The sequence below is a fragment of the Zonotrichia leucophrys genome, chromosome 20 (genome assembly GCF_028769735.1).
Source record: "Zonotrichia leucophrys gambelii isolate GWCS_2022_RI chromosome 20, RI_Zleu_2.0, whole genome shotgun sequence".
NCBI classification, from domain to species: Eukaryota; Metazoa; Chordata; class Aves; order Passeriformes; family Passerellidae; genus Zonotrichia; species Zonotrichia leucophrys.
In genome coordinates, this window is record NC_088189.1 from 14711457 (window position 1) to 14729084 (window position 17628).

Sequence of the window (17628 nt, forward strand, 5' to 3'; positions counted from 1 at the left end):
CCATCAGGCCCCTTGGCCTGAGGAGAGACCTCAGGAGTCTGTGTGCCTGACACAATGCCCTCCAGCCAGCTCTGCTCATGGGCAGAGCACAGCACTGGGCACGGACTCCTGGTGCTGCCCTCCCAGAGCTCTGAGCGAGCTGAGGCACCCCTTGGTGCTTTGGCTTCTCCTCTCCCACGAGGACAGCACCAACTCCCTTTCCTGCTATCAAAGCTGATAAAAGCAAGCAACAAGAAGGACTTGTCTTTCTGACCATGTCAGCAAAGGGAAATGCTGGCAGCTGCCTTTGTTTCTACTCCTTTGTAGATGATCCCTGCTGGGAGAAGGCAGGCTGGGCCAGGACCTTGGAGCCGTGCTCACCTCCCGTCTGTGCCAGCACAGCACCCACAGCGTGGCTGCAGCCGCCCCTTCCCGGGGACCTGGGCATTTCTGTGGGCTCAAACCCACTGCAGCTGGTTCTGGGTGCCAGCCATGTGCCTGCAGCAGGCAGCGAGCTCACAGCCCTCGGTGCTGCCCGTGGGAGTGCTGAAACCTGGCAGCACCAAGAGGACACATACAAGCAGGGATGGTTTGGGCTCGGGGGTGGAGCCGAGGGCAGGGCTGTGGCCGGGGCACGGCTTCCGGGGGAAAAGCAGCGCTGGCTGGGCACGGGGCGGTGCTGGAGTTTCCATCATAACAAGGGACAGATCAGAGGTGAAAAATGAATTGGCAAATGTGGACAGAAACAGCTGTCATGAATTTCTTTTTGTCCCACAGACACATGAATACATCCCAGAACGTGTGTGCGTGCCCTTTTTTCCTCTGCAAACACTGATGGAGCACGCAACAGAAATCTTTCCCTGGCACACACACATACACACACACACACGCTCTCCCTCTAATCCCTTTCCTGCTTGTATGTCAGAGGAAGCTATTTCTGGAACGTGAAATCTAGGTCAAAAAGAAGGAGAAAATCTGAAGGGAATGATAGCAGTCCCTCCCAAAGGCTGTGTGGGGTCAGCTCAGGCCGATGGGATTAGCGAGGGGCAGCAGTGGTGCTTCAGCCCCAGCCCGGCCATGGCTCCTGGCCTGGTGTGAGCTCCCTGTGCCTTCCCACCGTGCTGCTTCCCCACACAGCAGAGAAGGCCATGACAGCCAAGAGGAGTGCAACAGAAACTGCCTGCCCACACAGAGCCCGGGGATCACGGCACACCGAGGAGGAGGAGGAGGAGGAAGATACACGACTTTCCCAGGAGCCGTGGAAACTCATCCCACAGTGAGCCAGCCCTTGGAGGGGGCAGGCACTTTGTCCTTCCTCCTAAGCACAGCCCTGCAGCCCCTGCAAGAGCATCAGTGTCAGGGGACTGTGTGCCTTCCCCCAGCACAACCATGGGCCCTGAAGCCAGCTCTCTAATTTAGTCACAAACAGGGAAACAAAAGCAATAAAAAAAAGACAGGAAGCAGGTGGGAGGCAGAGGGCAGTTGTTCTGTCCCAACCTGGGATTGGAAAAGTTCTGGCACATGGAGGGCACAAGGTGTGTGCAGCCCTGGCGTCCCTGCAGGAGATCTGGAGACAGGATAAGGAGCTGGACACCCGAGCAGGATGCTCTGAACAAGGGTGGTGTTACCAGTTGGCACAAGGAGGCTTGGGAAGAGCTTGAGTAGAACTGGCTTGGTGCGAGCTTTCCCTGCTGTATTTGCTTGCTCACCTCTGCTTTCCTGTTTCCCCTGGACATCAAATACTCTGCTCTGCATTGCAAGCAGTCTATTAAACAAGTAATTCCCAGAGCTGCCTCTAATAAGCAGGAGCCGGGGCTGGGGAGCCCTTTGTGGTGCTGGGAGGGGCGCGGCTGTCACTGCACGCCTGGCAATTAGAGGAATGGGTTCCACAGGGGCTTTTGAGTCTCCGGCTGTGCCAGGCACAAAGCTTTGTTTAAGGCTGATCAAGGGCAGCTCATCATCTGTCTCGCTGGCTGTCAAACGGGAGCTAATTGCCTTGTAATGTGCCGGTGACACAGGCATTAGTGGGAGGAACCGGCGTGGCAGGGGTGTGACAGCTGTCAGCTCTCCCCCGTGCTCCCCACACACCCCCGTGCAGCTTGCTGCCCCTCCTCCTGCCTCAGGCGGTGCCCAAATCCCCCTGCTTCAGCATGCAGCCCCCACACGGCCCTCAAGCACCAAGAGGCCTGTGTTGGCCCCAGAACTGCTGCTGTGGCTGCTTTAGGATGTGTCCCTGCACAGACAAAAGCGTGGTGGTGCCCATTGCTCTGGGCTGGTGCACAGATGCTGGATGAAGGAAGGTGTCCCTGGGATGTGTCTGGCTCAGGGCTCTTAATGGTGTCATCCCAGAGCCCTGCATGGAGCAGAGGCCACAAGTGACCATTACAGCTGCAGGTGACAGTGCACCCACCACCCCTCCCCGTGTGCCCAGGCTGATGCCACCAAGCTGCCACCTGCTGCTTGGAGGCCCCTCTCCTACACCACCAGCCACTCAGAGCCTCAGGGGTGCACAGGAAAGGCCCTGGGGGTACTGGCTGGCAGCAGCTGAACATGAGCCAGGCGTGCCCAGGTGGGCAAGAGGCCAATGACACCTGGCCTGTACCAGCCATGGGGTGGCTGTCCCCTGTGACTGTCCCCTGTGCTGGGCACTGGTGAGACACCTCATGTGCTGTGTCCATGTGGGCCCCTGTGACAAGAAAGACATTGAGGGGCTGGAATGTATCCAGGGAAGGAAACAGAGCTGGGGAAGGGGCTGGAGCCCCAGGAGCAGCTGAGGAAGCTGAGGGGCTCACCCTGCAATAAAGGAGGCTCAGGGGGGACCTCACTCTCTACAACTCCCTGAGAGGAGGGTGCAGCCACGTGGGGATCAGGCTCCTTTCCCAAGTAACAAGCGGCAGGATGAGAGGAAATGGCCTCAAGATGCACCAGGGGAGGTTTAGGTTGGGTATTAGGGAAAGCTCTTCATGGAAACGGTGCTCAGGCACTGGCACAGCTGCCCAGGGCAGTGATGGAACACATCTCTGGAAGTGTTCAAAAATCTTGTGGATGTGGCACTTGGGGACATGGGTTTGTGGCGGCCTTGGCAGTGATGGGTTAACAGTTGGATTCAATGATCCTAAAGGGCTTTTCCAATCATAATAATTCCATGATTTGCAAGGGAACTGAGCCCAGATGGCTGATTAGAGGTGTGAGTGCTGTCCAGATGTGTCTCCTGCCTCCCACATCCTGTGCATGCACAACCACAGATGCTTCTCTCTGCTCCTCAATCCTCCACCAAAACCCTCCCCAAGGCCCAGCAGCCAATGTGAAGGGCTGGAGGATGCTCTGGGAACCAACAGAACTGTGTTGGGTCATGTCAGAGAGAGGTAGCACCCAGGCATTCTGGAAGCCCCCTCTGTGCTGTGCCAGTGCCAGCCTGGACCTGTGGCAGCACTGAGAGCAAGGACAGGGCTGGGGGACAGGGGCAGCCAGGTGGGAAGAGTGGGTCACAGCAGAGCAGAGAGGGTGGCAGGAAGGAGGGACCGGGCTGAGCAAACAGCCCATCCCTCCCAGGGATATCCTCCAGTTCCTGCCTCATCCTGGGGACCTTGACTGGGATGGCTCTGCAGCTCAGACCACTGAAGGGAGATGTTCCATGCCCATATTCCTGGGGAGGAAGGCCTGCAGCCCAGTCCTCACTCTACCCAGAGTCAGGATGTGCTATCTTCCTGTGACAGCCCATCACGTCCCGTCCCATCCCATCCCATCCCATCCCATCCCATCCCATCCCATCCCATCCCATCCCATCCCATCCCATCCCATCCCATCCCTCCCATCCCATCCCAGGGCTGTGGCAGCTTTGCCCACAGCAGGTGAGCTGAGGCTGCTCTGAACCCCCCTTGGTGCCAGGGCTGGTGCTGAGAGGCCCCATCCTGCTGGGGACCCATGGGATGGGATGTGCTGCCTCCACAGACAGCCCTAGGGAGGTTCTGCATTGCTCCTGCCTGCTCTGCCATCTGCCTTGCACCATGAACAAGCACCACCATGCTGAGGAACACCAAGGCATCACCTTTGGTAACCAGTTCCCAAAATTATCCCCAGGATGGGACCTCAGCTCCTCACACCCTGTGCTACACCTGAGCCCCATCTGAGCACTGGGGCTGGCCAGAGCTGGGAAGGGCACAGGCTGCCTTGGAGAAAATGATGCAAAGGAAGGCAAATCAAGTGACTTGGAGCCTCATGGAAATGCTGCCATGGCTCAGCACAGGGATGCTGGGCTCTGGGGCTTGGGGAGGCTTGTTGGTGCCTTGAAACTCAGTGCAAGCCAGGGATATTGTGTTCTCTCTATGTGTCACCACAGAGTCACAGAAGGGTTTGGGTTGAAAGGAGCTTAAAGCTCATCCAGTCCCACCCCAGTTCCGGGCAGGAACACCTTCCACTAGACCAGGGTGATCCACACCCTGTCCAACCTTGGATCAGCCTGGTCCAGCCTCAGACACTCCCATCCCTGGGGCAGCCACAGCTGCTCTGGGCACCTGTGCAAGCACCTCCCTAACCTCTGAGATCTTCCTGGGGCCTTCTCTTTTCCAGGTTGAACAACTCTCCCAGCCTATCTCCAGACCAGAGGGGCTCCAGCCCTTGGAGCATCATCTCCATGGTATCTTTGGAGTTGCTCCAGCAGCTCCACATCTTTCTTGTGTTGAGGGCCCCAGAGCTGGAGTCAGCTCTGCAGGAGGGGTCTCATAAGAGCAGAGTAGAGCAGGAGGAATCTCCTCCCTTGACCTGCTGGTCACACCTCCTTTGACACAGCACCCAGAGCCCGTCTGCCATTCCAGCACCCACACCCAGCTGCTGCCCATCCTCTCGGGCACACAGCAAGCCCCAACACGGCCCAAAAGTGACGCTCAGCCACGGCTGGGGATGCAGGCACCCGAGCCCAGCGCCTCGCATGCCCGTGTCCCGGTCCCCGCACGGCGCGGCACTCACTGCTGTTGGTGGGCAGGGTCCTGCTGCCGCTGAGGCTGCCCGTGGGCGGCGGGGAGATGGAGCGCACGGAGCCCGTGTCGTCCTCCTGGGAGCAGCCCGCCTGGATGGCGCGGAGGTAGCTGTGGCTCCGGGATCGGAAATAGCTGGGCAGGGGCAGGTCCAGCACCTCCGCGGCCGCCGACTCGGCCTCGCTGTAGGTGGAGTCGCAGACGGGCTCGTACTGCTCCCCCAGCTCCGGCTCGGGTGCCTGCACGGGGACACGGCAGCCCGGTCAGACCCCGCCTGCAGCCGCCCTTCCTTTCCCTTCCCTTCCCTTCCCCTCCCCTCCCGTCCATCTGTCCGTCCGTCCTGCTCCTCGCCCTCCGGCCGCTCCTGCAGGTCCCGCTCACGGCAGGTCCAGCGGTCAGTGGTCAGTGCTGCTGGGCTCTCTGCTGAGAGAGGGAAGAGGGCCCCTCCCTGGAGGGGAGCGGGTCCCAGCTTGTGGAGCAGGGGACACTTACCAGCACAGTGCCTGAAACACCCCCTGTCCTGCTGCTGAGAGCTCGTGTGGCCAAAATCCCAGTGCAAACTACCAGGGCCCTGTCCCAGCACAGCTGGGATACCTCAGCCTCAGTGTAGCCCACCAGGGCATGCTTGCTCCTTGGGGGGCAATGTGGGGAGACAGCAGGGGAGAGCTGTGGGCTGGGGGACAGCCCCCCACACTTGCCTAGGGTGGGTCTCGGAATCCACCCCAGCCCCATCCCTGGTGAGGGCCAGGAGAGGGCTTGGCTGTGGCCAGGGCTGAGCAGGGCAGGGGCAGCTCTCCCACTGCCCTCCCCTTCTCCCTCCTGCCCACAGCCCTGCCTTGCTGTCCCCTGGCAGCTGCTGGGGAAACTCAGTCTTGGGAGAGGCTCAGCCAGGTCAAACCAGGCCCAGCCCAGAGCAGACTGCTCTGAAATACAGGTGAGAGATGCTGAGACTGGCCCTGTTGCCCACATCCATCTCTCCTGGCCCTTTCTTTCTCCTGGCACACAAGGACATTGCTTCTGCCCAGCACTGGCATCTGAGCTCCACGAAGTTTGGCTTAAGAAGTTCATCTGCTTTCCCCTTAAAACTGAGGGTCCCTAAGCCCCTGCTGGGCCCAGGACTCAAGCTCTCCAGCTGCCTTGCAGTGCCTGGGTAAGGAGTGCTGTCTCCTTCTCCTCCTCTTTTCCTTCTCCTGCCACTGGCCTGGGCATGGGCTGACCCCAGAGCCCACCTCACACCCTGCCACGGGTGTCCAGGCTGGCCCCAGAAAGCTCCATGAGGAAGGATGAGAGAAACACCAGTGGGACAATACCTGCTCTCCATGGGTAAATATCTGAGGGATAAGTGAGGGGGGTCCAAAGATCTGGAAGAAAGAGTTGGAGAAGGTTAAAGGCCAAGAACAGGGAGCCCCTCACACAGACAGTGACTGCACAGTGACTGAGCACAAGGGGAGCAGGGGGCTGTCCCTGGGCCCACTGCTGCTGACACTTCAGTACAAACTGCAGAGCTCAGAAGATGCCAAGCGAGGCCACACGCCCCTCAGACAGTGGCACGGACACGGCAAAGCTCCACAGGACACCTCAACCACGGGAGAAGCTGCTGAGCATTCAGCCTGCTGTGTGCACCCACAGGGGACACCGGGGACACCGTGCTGGGACAGCCCTCTGCACACAGGGGCAGCTGCACAAGGTGGCACTGGGCACCTCTGGGTAGCCCCCAGCACTGGCCACACCTCAGAGCCCACAGAGCCGTGGGCAGCCCGAGTGCTCTGTGTGGGGGGAGCTGTCCTGCAGCCTGCAGGGCAGGCCTGGCCACCTCACTGCTGTCCCCCTGTGCCAGAAGAAGCCACACAGAAGCTGTTCTGCCTCCCCAGCAGAGCAAAGCCACGGCACACACTCAGCATACAGAGCCCTGACAGACACTGCACTGCCCGGGGGCACGGCTGCCTCCTCCTCCTCTCCACCCTCGGGGCTCTGCCTGGCACCACCCGCCCTGGATGACCCTCTCAGAGAGAATCTAGGTTCAAAGTGTGCCTGAGGGAAGAGGCTTGGCTCTGGGAATGGGCCTGGCCCTCTTGCACAGGGCACAGCTCATGGTGGGGCTTGGCAGTGTTGGGGTCACCAGCTCTGTCCCCCTTGGTGTGACAGGAGGTGCTGAGACATGCACCTGGTGATTTCCGGACTGCCAGAGGTGGAGCTGAGTGGGACCAAGCAGAGGGGACTTGTCTGTCAGAGCTGGGGGTGTTTCCATGTGGTGAGACACTGGGGTCTGGCTGGACACACAAGGAAGGTGGTGGAGGTCACACTGAGTGAGGGCAGGGCAGGAACTCCTCTGGCACTGGGATGGGTGAGACCAGCATACACTGACCATGAACCAGCTCCATTCTGGATCAACAGACACACAGTTTGTGGGAGGCCTCTCAATCCTGACCAGTTGCAGCTGAGCTCTCTGGTTTTCAGGGGACAGTAGTAGAGTGCCTGTGTTGGCAGCAGCCCCCCACGTGAGCAGGCACTGTGGCATGTGGGGTGTCCCCAGCAACCCCAGTGCCACCAGCCTGGCTCTGGGCTGGCTGCCTGGGCAGCTCCTGGCTCATCACGGCTGCTCAGACCCTTCAGCTCCAAGCCCCTCCTGATGTCTCTGTGGGGCTGCTGCACTCAGCTCGTGGAAGCAGCTCTGGACATGGACAGAGCACAGAGCCATGGTCTCCTGCAGGGACTTCAGCATGGACTGACATGCAAAGGACGAGGACAGGGCGGTGCTGACCCCGCTTTGCACCGAGACACCCAGCACAGGCTGCTGCTGCTGCTGCACAAGGGTCAGGACTGGCCACAGGCAACAGGAATGCCCAGCAATGCCCCTGCTCCCCCAGCTCCCCTCCAAGGCTCTGACCGCTCTGGGGCAGCAGCAGACTCCAGCCAAGGGGCTCAGTGCCCCCCAGGCCTGGATGGGAACACAGGCAGGACATGCCCTTCTCCCCCCTCCCCCAGGGCTCCTGATGCCCACCCTGCTGCTCTGGCCCCCTGCACACACACAGAGCAGTGTGGGGGTGCTGCCCATGCAGACACACAGGAACAGGTGGGATGGAGGCCTGGGGTGACAGGGCTCACTGGGCAAAGCTGTGGGGCCATTGCTGCCCTGCGGTGCAAGGGCTGAGATGAACACACAGAACCTCTGCTCATCCTGGCACCAGTTATCTCTGGCCTGGGAGGCAGCTCCAGAGCAATCCCAGCCCCAGGGAGTTCCAGAGCAACCCCACAACCATAGGGAAGTCAGTGGGAAGTGAGACCCATTTTGCATCAACTGCATCCCAAAGTGGGATCTGCATCCATCAAGTGGGAAGTCAGACCCATTTTGCATCAATTGCATCCCAAATGTTGTGGTTGGGGCATGAGCTCACCTTGTGGCAAGGGGTTTGCCACCCTCTGCCAGCATCTCACAGGCATCCTTGGCTTTGCCATGGTGCCCAGGAATATCCAAAAGAGACATCCCCAGTGGGCTGGCAGGACAGCCTCCCCAGCTGTGGGCTCCTTGTTCCTGGGTCCAGTCTGCTGCACAAGGGGTGAGGCTCTGAGCTGAGCAGGGTGACTGTCCCTGGTGACCCTGCGGGGTCCCAGGCTGGACATCATCAGGTGAGGTTGGCCCTGGCTCTGGACCAACCCAGTGGGCATGAGGGGCTTGCAGCAAGGTTGAGCAGCCTTGTAGATGGTTCTGGGGAGTGACACAGTGAGACCCTGCACCTAGAGCGGCCATGAGCTTCCCCCAGCACGGTGGGGCACCCTCTGTGTTACCATATCTGTGGCAGAGGGGTTTTGGCTGCACCAGCAGTGTGAGAGGAGGCAAAGCTGCAGGAAGGAGGTCCAATAGGAATCCTGATTAAAGAGCTGGCCATGACAGTGGTAAAGCTGCCAGGGAACAGCCTGTGCAGCTCCTGGAGCACAGCCAGTGCCTTGCTTTGAAGAGGGAAGAAGATGCTCCTTCCCCCCTGAGCTGGCCTCCTCCCTCACTGCCTGTGCCAGCACTGTGGGCCAGCACTCCAGCACCTCACCTGGTTGATGCAGCTGGACTCGTTGGCACTGTCAGAGATCTGGTTGTATTCTTCCTCCCAGGTGGGGAACTTCGGAGGTAGGAGGATCTCGACAGAGTCCAGGCGGTCCAGGCTCCTGCTGGCACAGAGAGGGTGTCAGGGTGTCTCCATGGCAGGGGCAGCGTTGGGGCAGAGCCAGACCCCCCTGCCCACAGCCAGACCCCCCTGCCCACAGCCAGAGCCCCTGCCCACAGCCAGACCCCCCTGCCCACAGCCAGAGCCCCCTGCCCATGGGCCCTCTGCCAGGCACGGGCACAGGCACAGGCACACATGGCAGCACTGAGGTGATGCTGGGCACTGTGCCCACTGCTCGGCTGTGGAGAAGGCAGCTCTTCCTTGCCCTGCCAGCCCCTGGCTGGGCATGGCACACAGGGAAAGGGTTGTGGGGTGCAGTGGAAGGAGAGGGACAAGATTTTGGGTCCTGCTGCCCCAGGAATGCAGTGCAGATGCCAACTCAGTCCAGCAGAGCCCTAGGGAGCACGTGGGATCTGTGCCAGCCTCCAGGCACAGCACTGCCTGGATTGCTGGAAAAGGGGGGAGAGGCAAGGTGAGAAATTACTTTTAATTTGTATTTTGTGGACTTTGCAATTGGAAACAACTGCAAGATACATATATTTACATTTGTATAGATTATCTGGAAGAAGTCCAGTGGGAACCTAGCTGGAATGACAATGCTGCATGAGCAGAGGATCAGTATTTCCAGTACAGCTTTGCTGGGAGAAACTGCCACTACATCCTGGGCAGTTTCAGAGCAGCAGGCTGTGCACAGGAGAGCAGGGCTCTCACTGAACCTGACCCAGCCAGACCTTGGCTGAGACCCAGGCACACGGGGGCAGGGAGGGATGGCGAAGGATGGGGCAGGGAGGGATGGGGGAGGATGGGGCTCCCCTGGGCTCTGTTCCACCACAAGACTGTGTGTGAAGGAGTCCTGGGCACAGGCTGGGTGCACACGGAAGGGGACATCGCCAGCCACAGTGGCCCAGGACAGCTGTGGGGCCTCTCCCTCTGGAATGGGCTGTGATCCCAACACAGGCCCTCATGGCCGCCTCCCCCACGTCTGCCAGGGCCGTGGGTACAGAGCTCCCATTGTCACCTGCCTGGGGACAGCAGAGCTGGGGGCACGGCAGGCTCTGTGCAGCCTGTGGGCATCCCACAGGAACTCTGAGGTGTCCATCCCGGGGTGGGATGGGTGTGGGGCACTGTCCCCTCTGCCAGGGGAGATGGACACCTTTGGGGTGTCTTGGGGACCACGGGCCATGTGACACCCCAGTGCTGGGCTCTCTGCTGACTGCTGGCTCTCCCTCATGCTGAGGTTTTTATCCGTGAGCTCATGCTCTGAGCCAGCCGCGTCCTGGTGTAGGCAGTGTCCCTGCGCCGCCCCTCCGGCCTTCCCCTCCGTGCCACCCCTCCGGCCTTCCCCCGCCTGCCCGCGGGGTAACCGAGTCACAGTAGCCCTTGGAGGGGCGGAGACCCTCGCAGAGGGACGGCCCTGTGCCTTACCCTGGCTCTGGCTGGCCCTGCGGCCCCCCCGGCCCAGCCCGGGGTCCCTCGGCTGCCGGGGCTCGGGGCTGCGCTGGGCGGCGAAGGCCGGGCACCAGGGGGCGGCCGCGCTCCGCTCCGGCTCCGGCCGGGCCCCATCCCTATACCCATCCCCGGCTCTACTCCCGTCTCCGGCCGGTCCCCGGCCCAGGCCCCATCCCCATCCCCCGTTCTATTCCCGGTTCTGTTCCCGGCTCCGGCCTCATGCCCGGTTCTCCTCCCGGCTCCAGCCGGGCCCCGGCCCCATCCCCGGTTCTATGCTTGGCTCCGGCCTCATCCTCGCTTTTATTCCTGTCTCCGGCTCCATCCCCGGTTCTATTCCCGGCTCCGGCCAGGCCCCAGCTCCATCCCCATCCCCAGTTCTATTCCCGGCTCCGTCCCGGCTCTATTCCCGGCTCCAGCCCCAATCCCGCCTACATTCTTGGCTCTATCCCTGGTCTCAGCCCCGGCTCTGTTCCCTGTTCCAGCTCCAGCCCCGGCTCTATCCCTGGTCTCAGCCCCGGCTCTATTCCCGGTTCCAGCTCTAGTCCCGCCTCTATCCCCTGTGTCAACGGTTCTGACTGCAGTCACTGCAACAGAGCTAAGCCAGATGACCACTGTGAAGGGTCTCACCCTTGAAGGGGTCACAGAAACAAACTGCAATCTGTGCAACACAGGAATAAATCATGAGGAACCCACACTAAGTCACCAGTGTTACTGGTGTAAAATCCACACATTTAGGTAAAGAGCCAGGGCCAAAGTATTAAATCCTTACATGTATTTACAGTATTAAAAATATGATTTGATTAATGTATCCATCAGAGAAAGAGCATACATTTTGAGGGAAAAACATCTATATACTGGAAAGCATCCAGATGCTTTCTGGACTAGGCAGTTTTATGGGTAGCAGAGAAAAGCCCACCTCTGTCTCCTTCAGAGTTATTATATTTTTATATAACAGGGGTTCCGGCTCTATCTCCTGTTTCGTCTCTAGTCCTGGCTCTATCCCTGGTCTCAGCCCTGGCTCTATCCCCAGTTCTGGCTCTAGTCCCGGCTCTGTCCCCTGTTCCAGCTCTAGTCCTGGCTCTATCCCCGGTTCTGGCTCCAGTCCTGGCTCTGTCCCCTGTTCCGGCTCTAGTCCCAGCTCTGTCCCTGGTCTCAGCCCTGGCTCTATCCCCAGTTCCAGCTCCAGCCCTGGCTCTATCCTTTGTCTCAGTCCTGGTTCTATCCCCTGTTCCGGCTCTAGTCCCAGCTCTGTCCCCTGTTCCGGCTCTAGTCCTAGCTCTATCCTTGGTCTCAGCCCCGGCTCTATCCCCGGTTCCGGCTCCAGTCCCGGCTCTATCCTTGGTCTCAGCCCTGGCTCTATCCTCGGTTCCGGCTCCAGTCCCAGCTCCATCCCCAGCTCCAGCTCCAGCTCCGGCTCCGTTCCCGGCCAGGCTCCGCCGGGTCCTGCCCCGCAGAGCTCCTGTAGGGCCGTGCTCAGAGCCCTCACAGCCGATCCCTCTGTCCCAACCCGCTGTGCTCCCAGAGCCTCCCCAGCCTGGCCCGGCCCTGGCTGAGCCCAGCACTCAGGGCAGCCACATCCCGAGGGACAGGCAGCATGGGCACAAGGAGCCCCAGCCTCTCTAGGTGGGAATTTTCCATCAGAGACTCCGGGACACCACCCTGCTCCCCTAAGGTGAATGTGAGGGCTGGGAACAGGGATGGATCCAGAGCAGGCATTTCCAGGGCTCCCCACAGCTGATTTTGTCACTGTCTCCCAGCAGAAAGCAGCACCTGGTCTTGATGCAAAGGCTCTGTGAGGTGCCCCTGCACTGCCTGCACCCCACTTCTCTCTGCCTGCTGAGCCTCAGCAGTTCATCCCCAGCAGCTCCTCTGTAGCCCCAGCTGCAGCACCCGGAGCACTGAGAGCCCCCAGGTGCCTTGTTCCGGGATGTGGAGCAGGTGCTGAGGACACTGCACAGCATCACTGCCCAGCTCACACACAGCCCCTCCTGCAGGACCAGCCTCTGGCCCAGCAAAGCTCCTGCTCTGCTCCCCTGGCTTTGGCTCAAACCACTGTGGGTCTTCCTCCTTCAAAAACCTCTTAGCCCTTCAGGATATCCTCCAGCCCAGTGTGCCACCTTTCTGTTCCAGAGGTGAAACACCTGGAACACCTGCATACCTGTGGAGCAGAGCAGCTCCAGGCACAGTCCCAGCAGGCTGTGTCTTCAGCCATGCTGGGTGAGCAGCTTCCATGGTCAAGGGGCCTCTTGGGCTTGGGATCTCTGCATTCCCCCAGAGCAGAGGATGCTTGGAGAGGAAATCCCCACAGCTCCATCAGAGGAGCGCTCCCCCCATGGCTGAGGGGACAGGGACCTAAAGCAGCTCCTAACACCAGGGCTACTGGGAATCACCAGGATGGGGTGCCACATCTTCTCCTGTCCTGCTGTCTCCACATGTCTCTGTTAGAGCTGGGGTGCAGGAGCCCTGCTGGGCTCTGGTGCCACACTCTGTGGGGTGCAGGAGCCCTGCTGGGCTCTGGTGCCACACTCTGTGGGGTGCTGCAACCCAAGGGCTGTTCCAGAGGTGGCCCTGAGGGCCTGTGCAGAGCTCCCAGAGGAGGTCCAGCGTTACCTTTGTGTGGTGCTCTGCTCACTCAGGGACTGTTGTGTGGCCTTGAGGTAACTCTGCCTCCGAGCTGCAGTTTTCGGGGATGGTTTGGGGCTGGTTTCTGAGTCCTCGCTGTCATCATCCCCCATGGCTTTGATGTAGCTCCCGCTGCGCATGCGCCGGCACGGGATCTCGCTGTCCTTGTCCCGGGACAGCGTGCTGTTCCACTCCCCGTGGGGCACCTGCAGGAGGAAGGGCAGCATCAGCAGGTGTGAGGGAGGGCACAGCCCACCATCCTGGGACCAGCAGGATCGTGGGGAGCTGGGGAGATGGTTGTGCTTCTGCTGTGGTGTAGTGGGAATAAACAACACAAATCCTTCACAACCCTCCCTTAGCAGTTCATGCCAGGCAGCCCTTGCTTTGGTGGCCTCTGTTTTAGCACATCACAGCCATTCCCTGCCGCTGGACACCTCCATCCCAGACATGCTCACACAGCCAGGACAAGCTGCACAATGCCAGGCGTCACAGGGGGAGAGGGGACGGTCTCACTGGGCTGTGTGGGGCACTGGGACAGGGCTGGACCTGGCTGTTCATCACACAGACCATGTCACTGAACATAAAAGTGCTGCTGTGGAGCAGGGCTTGGGGCTAAGAGCCCAGACCTTCATGGGCTCTTTAAGGTTTTGAGTTGAATGTGACTCTGAGTGGCTGAAATTACTTTCTGAAACCAAGTTAGGCTCTCACAAGTCCCTCTAGAGCAGCTTGGGCACACAGACCTTGTGCTGGAATCTCTGCTGAGAGATGAGAGGCACCGTGGGCATGAAAAGCACTTCTAACCCCAGCAAGGTGACAACTCCACAATCAGTTCAAGGCAGACACTGTCTCTTGTTCCCTCACTAGCCAGGAGTGAGCTGCTGGTGCCATGGGAGGCCTGAATCACTGAGCAGCCACAGCAGCCACCACCTCCCTGCCCATCTGTGTAGGGGGACCAGAAGCAGAGCCAGGTGCCCAGGAGTGACCAGGATGAGCCACATGTGGTGTGGGACAAGTCAGGGGAGAGATGGGGAGGCCCAGGTTTCAGGAGCAAGCCTTGGCTTTGTGGCTCACTTGGATTGCTGCTGGCCTTTGTCCTGCCCTCGAGGACGTGGCCAAGGAGCAGCCAGGCCAGATTTGAGGCTGCAGCCATGTCCATGCCACCCCAGTGCCAGGGCAGCCCAGACTGGGGCAGCAGCTGGGATGCCATGGGGAGCAGTGCCAGCCCTTGTGCTGAGCACAGCCTGTGCTGACAAGAGATTCCAGCTTGGCTGTGCTGCATGGAGCTGCTGGACGTGCCCTGCTGCCCAGGGAGCTGTGGGGCTGAGCAGCCACAGCTCACAGTGCTCTGGGGACACAGGGCTGTGCTGCAGCTGTGAGGAGCCAGCCCTGCAGTGCCTGTTCCCATCCCTGCTCCCAGCAGGGCTTCCCTGGCAGCCAGGGCCAGTCTGAGGCTGTGTCTGATGCTGCTGGGTTGGAGCACCTCCAGGTGAGGCTCAGGTCTGCAGGCTGTGTCCAGGTGCAGGCTCAATGCACAGCTCACAGCTGAGGGCTTGTTCCTGCCCAAAGGGACTCAGCCCGTGTCCTGCCAGCCTGCTCCATGTGCCCACTCTGGAACAGCCCCCAAACCACCCCTGGGGCTCCTCTGGGGACAGGCTCCTGCCTGGAGTGCACCCATGGCCCAGCACCCACATTCCTGGGGGCGTGGAACAGAGGCAGGGCTGATCCAGGTGTGTGGGATCCAGCTGGGACCCAAGTGGAGCCAGTCTCCCATGTGAGGCACACACACTGGCCAGGCCTCCCTGGGCCCACTGCTGCTGGAGTGGAATCTCTCAGCTCTTTCCACTCTGCTCCTGCCATCTTTATGCCTGGCCATGGCTCCCAGGCCAAGCCCACACCACTGTCCAGCTCAGGGGCTGTGGCTGTCAAATCTCAGGTCCTGGTAAATGCAAGAGCTGAGAACCCTTTCCCTGCTGGGTGGGAGTGCTGCCTCTGTCTGTACCGGTGGCCTTGAGGCCAGGAGGGACCCTGCTGGCTCCAGCTGAGCCCTGCCACTGGGAGAATCCCACAGGTCACTGGGAGGGTCCCACAGGTCACTGAGATGCCTGGCTCTGACCCTTTCCAGAGGAGACAAGGACCCTGAGAATCACTTTTATATCGATCACCTTGGTGTCAGCTCTGACTGCAGACTGCATTTTACTGCCTGCCTTCTCCTCAGGCTGAGCTGCACCTTCTGCCTGTGGGGCCTGGGCCAGCATGGGGCTGGAGAGGGCAGGAAGGGCTGGTGAGGGGCAGGAAGGGCTGGAGAGGGCAGGAAGGGCTGGTGAGGGCAGGAAGGGCTGGAGAGGGCAGGAAGGGCTGGTGAGGGCAGGAAGGGCTGGAGAGGGGTAGGAGGGACTGGTGAGGGCAGGCAGGGCTGGAGAGGGGCAGGAGGGGCTGGTGAGGGGCAGGAAGGGCTGGTGAGGGGCAGGAGGGGCTGGTGAGAGGACGGAGGGGGGTAGAGGGGCTGGAGGGGCAGGCAGGTGTGTGGGGCAGGAGGGGTGGTGAGGGGTGGAGGATGGTGAGGGCAGGAAGGGTGGTGAGGCAGAGGGATGGTGAGGGTTAGGAGGGACTGGTGAGGGCATGAAGGCTGGGAGGGCAGGAAGGGCTGGAGAGGGGTAGGAGGACGTTGAGGGCAGGCCAGGGCTTAGAGTGTTGAGGGCTGGTGGAGGCGCAGGCAGGCTGGTTGAGGGGCAGAGGGATGGTGAGGGGTGGAGGGAACCCCGTGATGGCAGGAGGCTGGTGAGGGGCAGGAGGGGATGGTGAGGGGTAGGAGGGACTGGTGAGGGCAGGAAGGGCTGGTGAGGGGCAGGAGGGCCTGGTGAAGGACAGGAAAGGCTGGTGAGGGGTAGGAGGGCCTGGTGAGGGGCAGGAGGGGCTGGAGAGCTGGATGGTGTGGGGCAGTGAGGGGTGCTGAGCCCAGCCCAGGACAGTGGGGGCTCTCAGACCTCAGGGTCTCACAGCTGCTCTGCTGCCACTGCTCAAGGGCATGGGCTGGGAGCGGCTCAGTTCTGCCATGGCTGCTGCATTTGCCCCCTGGCCTTGGGCTCCCTGGGCACAGCAGCAGTTCCAGTGGCACCTGGCCCTCACCAAGGTGCCTTAATCCTGCTTTCCCTGCCTCCCCTCTGCTCTGTGCCTTGGCAAGGCAGCAGGGCACAGAGCTGCTCTCAAGGTGCTCTGCATCCCAGCTCAGCACTCAAGGGAAGGAAGGTGCTTGAGAGGACACCCCTGAATCCACTGCCCCACTTTGGAGCATGTCCACAGGTGCCACAGCTCCCGTGGGACAGAGAGCAGGACAAGTGATTCCTGAGTGTCACACCTGCAGGGACAAGCAGGTGCCCTGGGGGCCCTGCAAAAGCAGTGCAGGTCCTTTGGGTGCTGTTTGGGGTCCTCTGGGTTGGGCTTCTGTGCAGGAGGACGTGAGGAACCTGTCCTGCAGTGTGCAGCTCTGCCCTGGGGTGACAGCCAGAGTGGCTGCTGTGATCAAGGACAGACCTGCCAGTGGCCAGTGCAGCCCCTCGGTGGCAGCAGAGCTCCTGGCAGGTGACACCTGGGGCTCTGAGCACAGAATGTGTGTCATGCCCAAGTGGGGTGAGGGCACCCAGGCTGGGCACAGAGCAGCTCCTCACAGCTGGTGGGGCCCTGCTGCCCTTCCTGCTGCTCTGCCAGGTGCGGCCTTGGCTCTGCCCCTTGTGCTTTGGCTGCTGTGGAAGGAGTGGGAGCAAGAGGATGCCCAGGTCCAGAGACTTTATGGGGCTGCGGGATGTGGGTCCTTCCTTGTGCTCAGTCGTGGTCCATGTGGTGCCATGTGGTGCAGGGGTGTGGGATCCAGGCATGTGTCCACCCCTGGGGCTGGGCTCCACTGCTGCCACCACGGCACTGTCACCGAGTGTGCCACCGCACTGCACTGTCACCGGGCGCTGCACAGTCCCCAGCCAGCAGCACCGTCTGCCTCCGCTGCTCTCCTGCCATGAGGGAAGGGCCACGGGGGAGGTTCCCCTGGGGCACCCCCAGTCCCTGGAGCCCTGACAGAGCAGGGGCAGGGGGAAGGGGAAGGGGAGCTGCCCTGCTGGGCTCTGGCAGGAGCTGCAGTGCTCCCTCCTCTCGGGGCAGGGCAGGGGGAGAGACTGCAGGAGCAAACAGGGTTTCCATCACACAAGTGCCAGCTCTGCCATGCACACACGGACATGCAGCACAGAAGCCCTGCTGAGCGCTGCAGGGCTGCAGGGCCATGCACAGGCTGCACTGCTGCGGGCACAGCGCTGCTCCCTGTCCCTCGTGCTGTCCCATGGGCTCAGCCATGTCCTCGAGCAGCAAGCTGCAGCCAGGCTGTCCCTCTGGCAGGGCACCCTCGGGAAGGGGCTGGGCTGTGCTCCTGCTCCACAGCAGCTTGGCGGGGCTGGCGTGAGGCG

General features: G+C 61.0%; 1 protein-coding gene across 5 annotated transcripts in view; it reads right to left on the reverse strand.

Moving 5' to 3' along the window:
* DLGAP4 (DLG associated protein 4) overlaps positions 1-17628 on the reverse strand; it is a 155724-nt gene that overhangs the window by 41217 nt on the left and 96879 nt on the right. For 3 of the 5 annotated variants that reach the window (XM_064729782.1, XM_064729786.1, XM_064729785.1), the window contains 4 exons: positions 13169-13386; positions 8996-9110; positions 6263-6313; positions 4945-5191 (listed from right to left, as the gene is read on the reverse strand). In XM_064729782.1, the coding sequence (XP_064585852.1) occupies positions 4945-5191; positions 6263-6313; positions 8996-9110; positions 13169-13386 (631 nt within the window). The remainder of the gene's footprint in view (positions 1-4944; positions 5192-6262; positions 6314-8995; positions 9111-13168; positions 13387-17628) is intronic. The other 2 variants (XM_064729784.1, XM_064729787.1) reach the window with 1 other exon arrangement.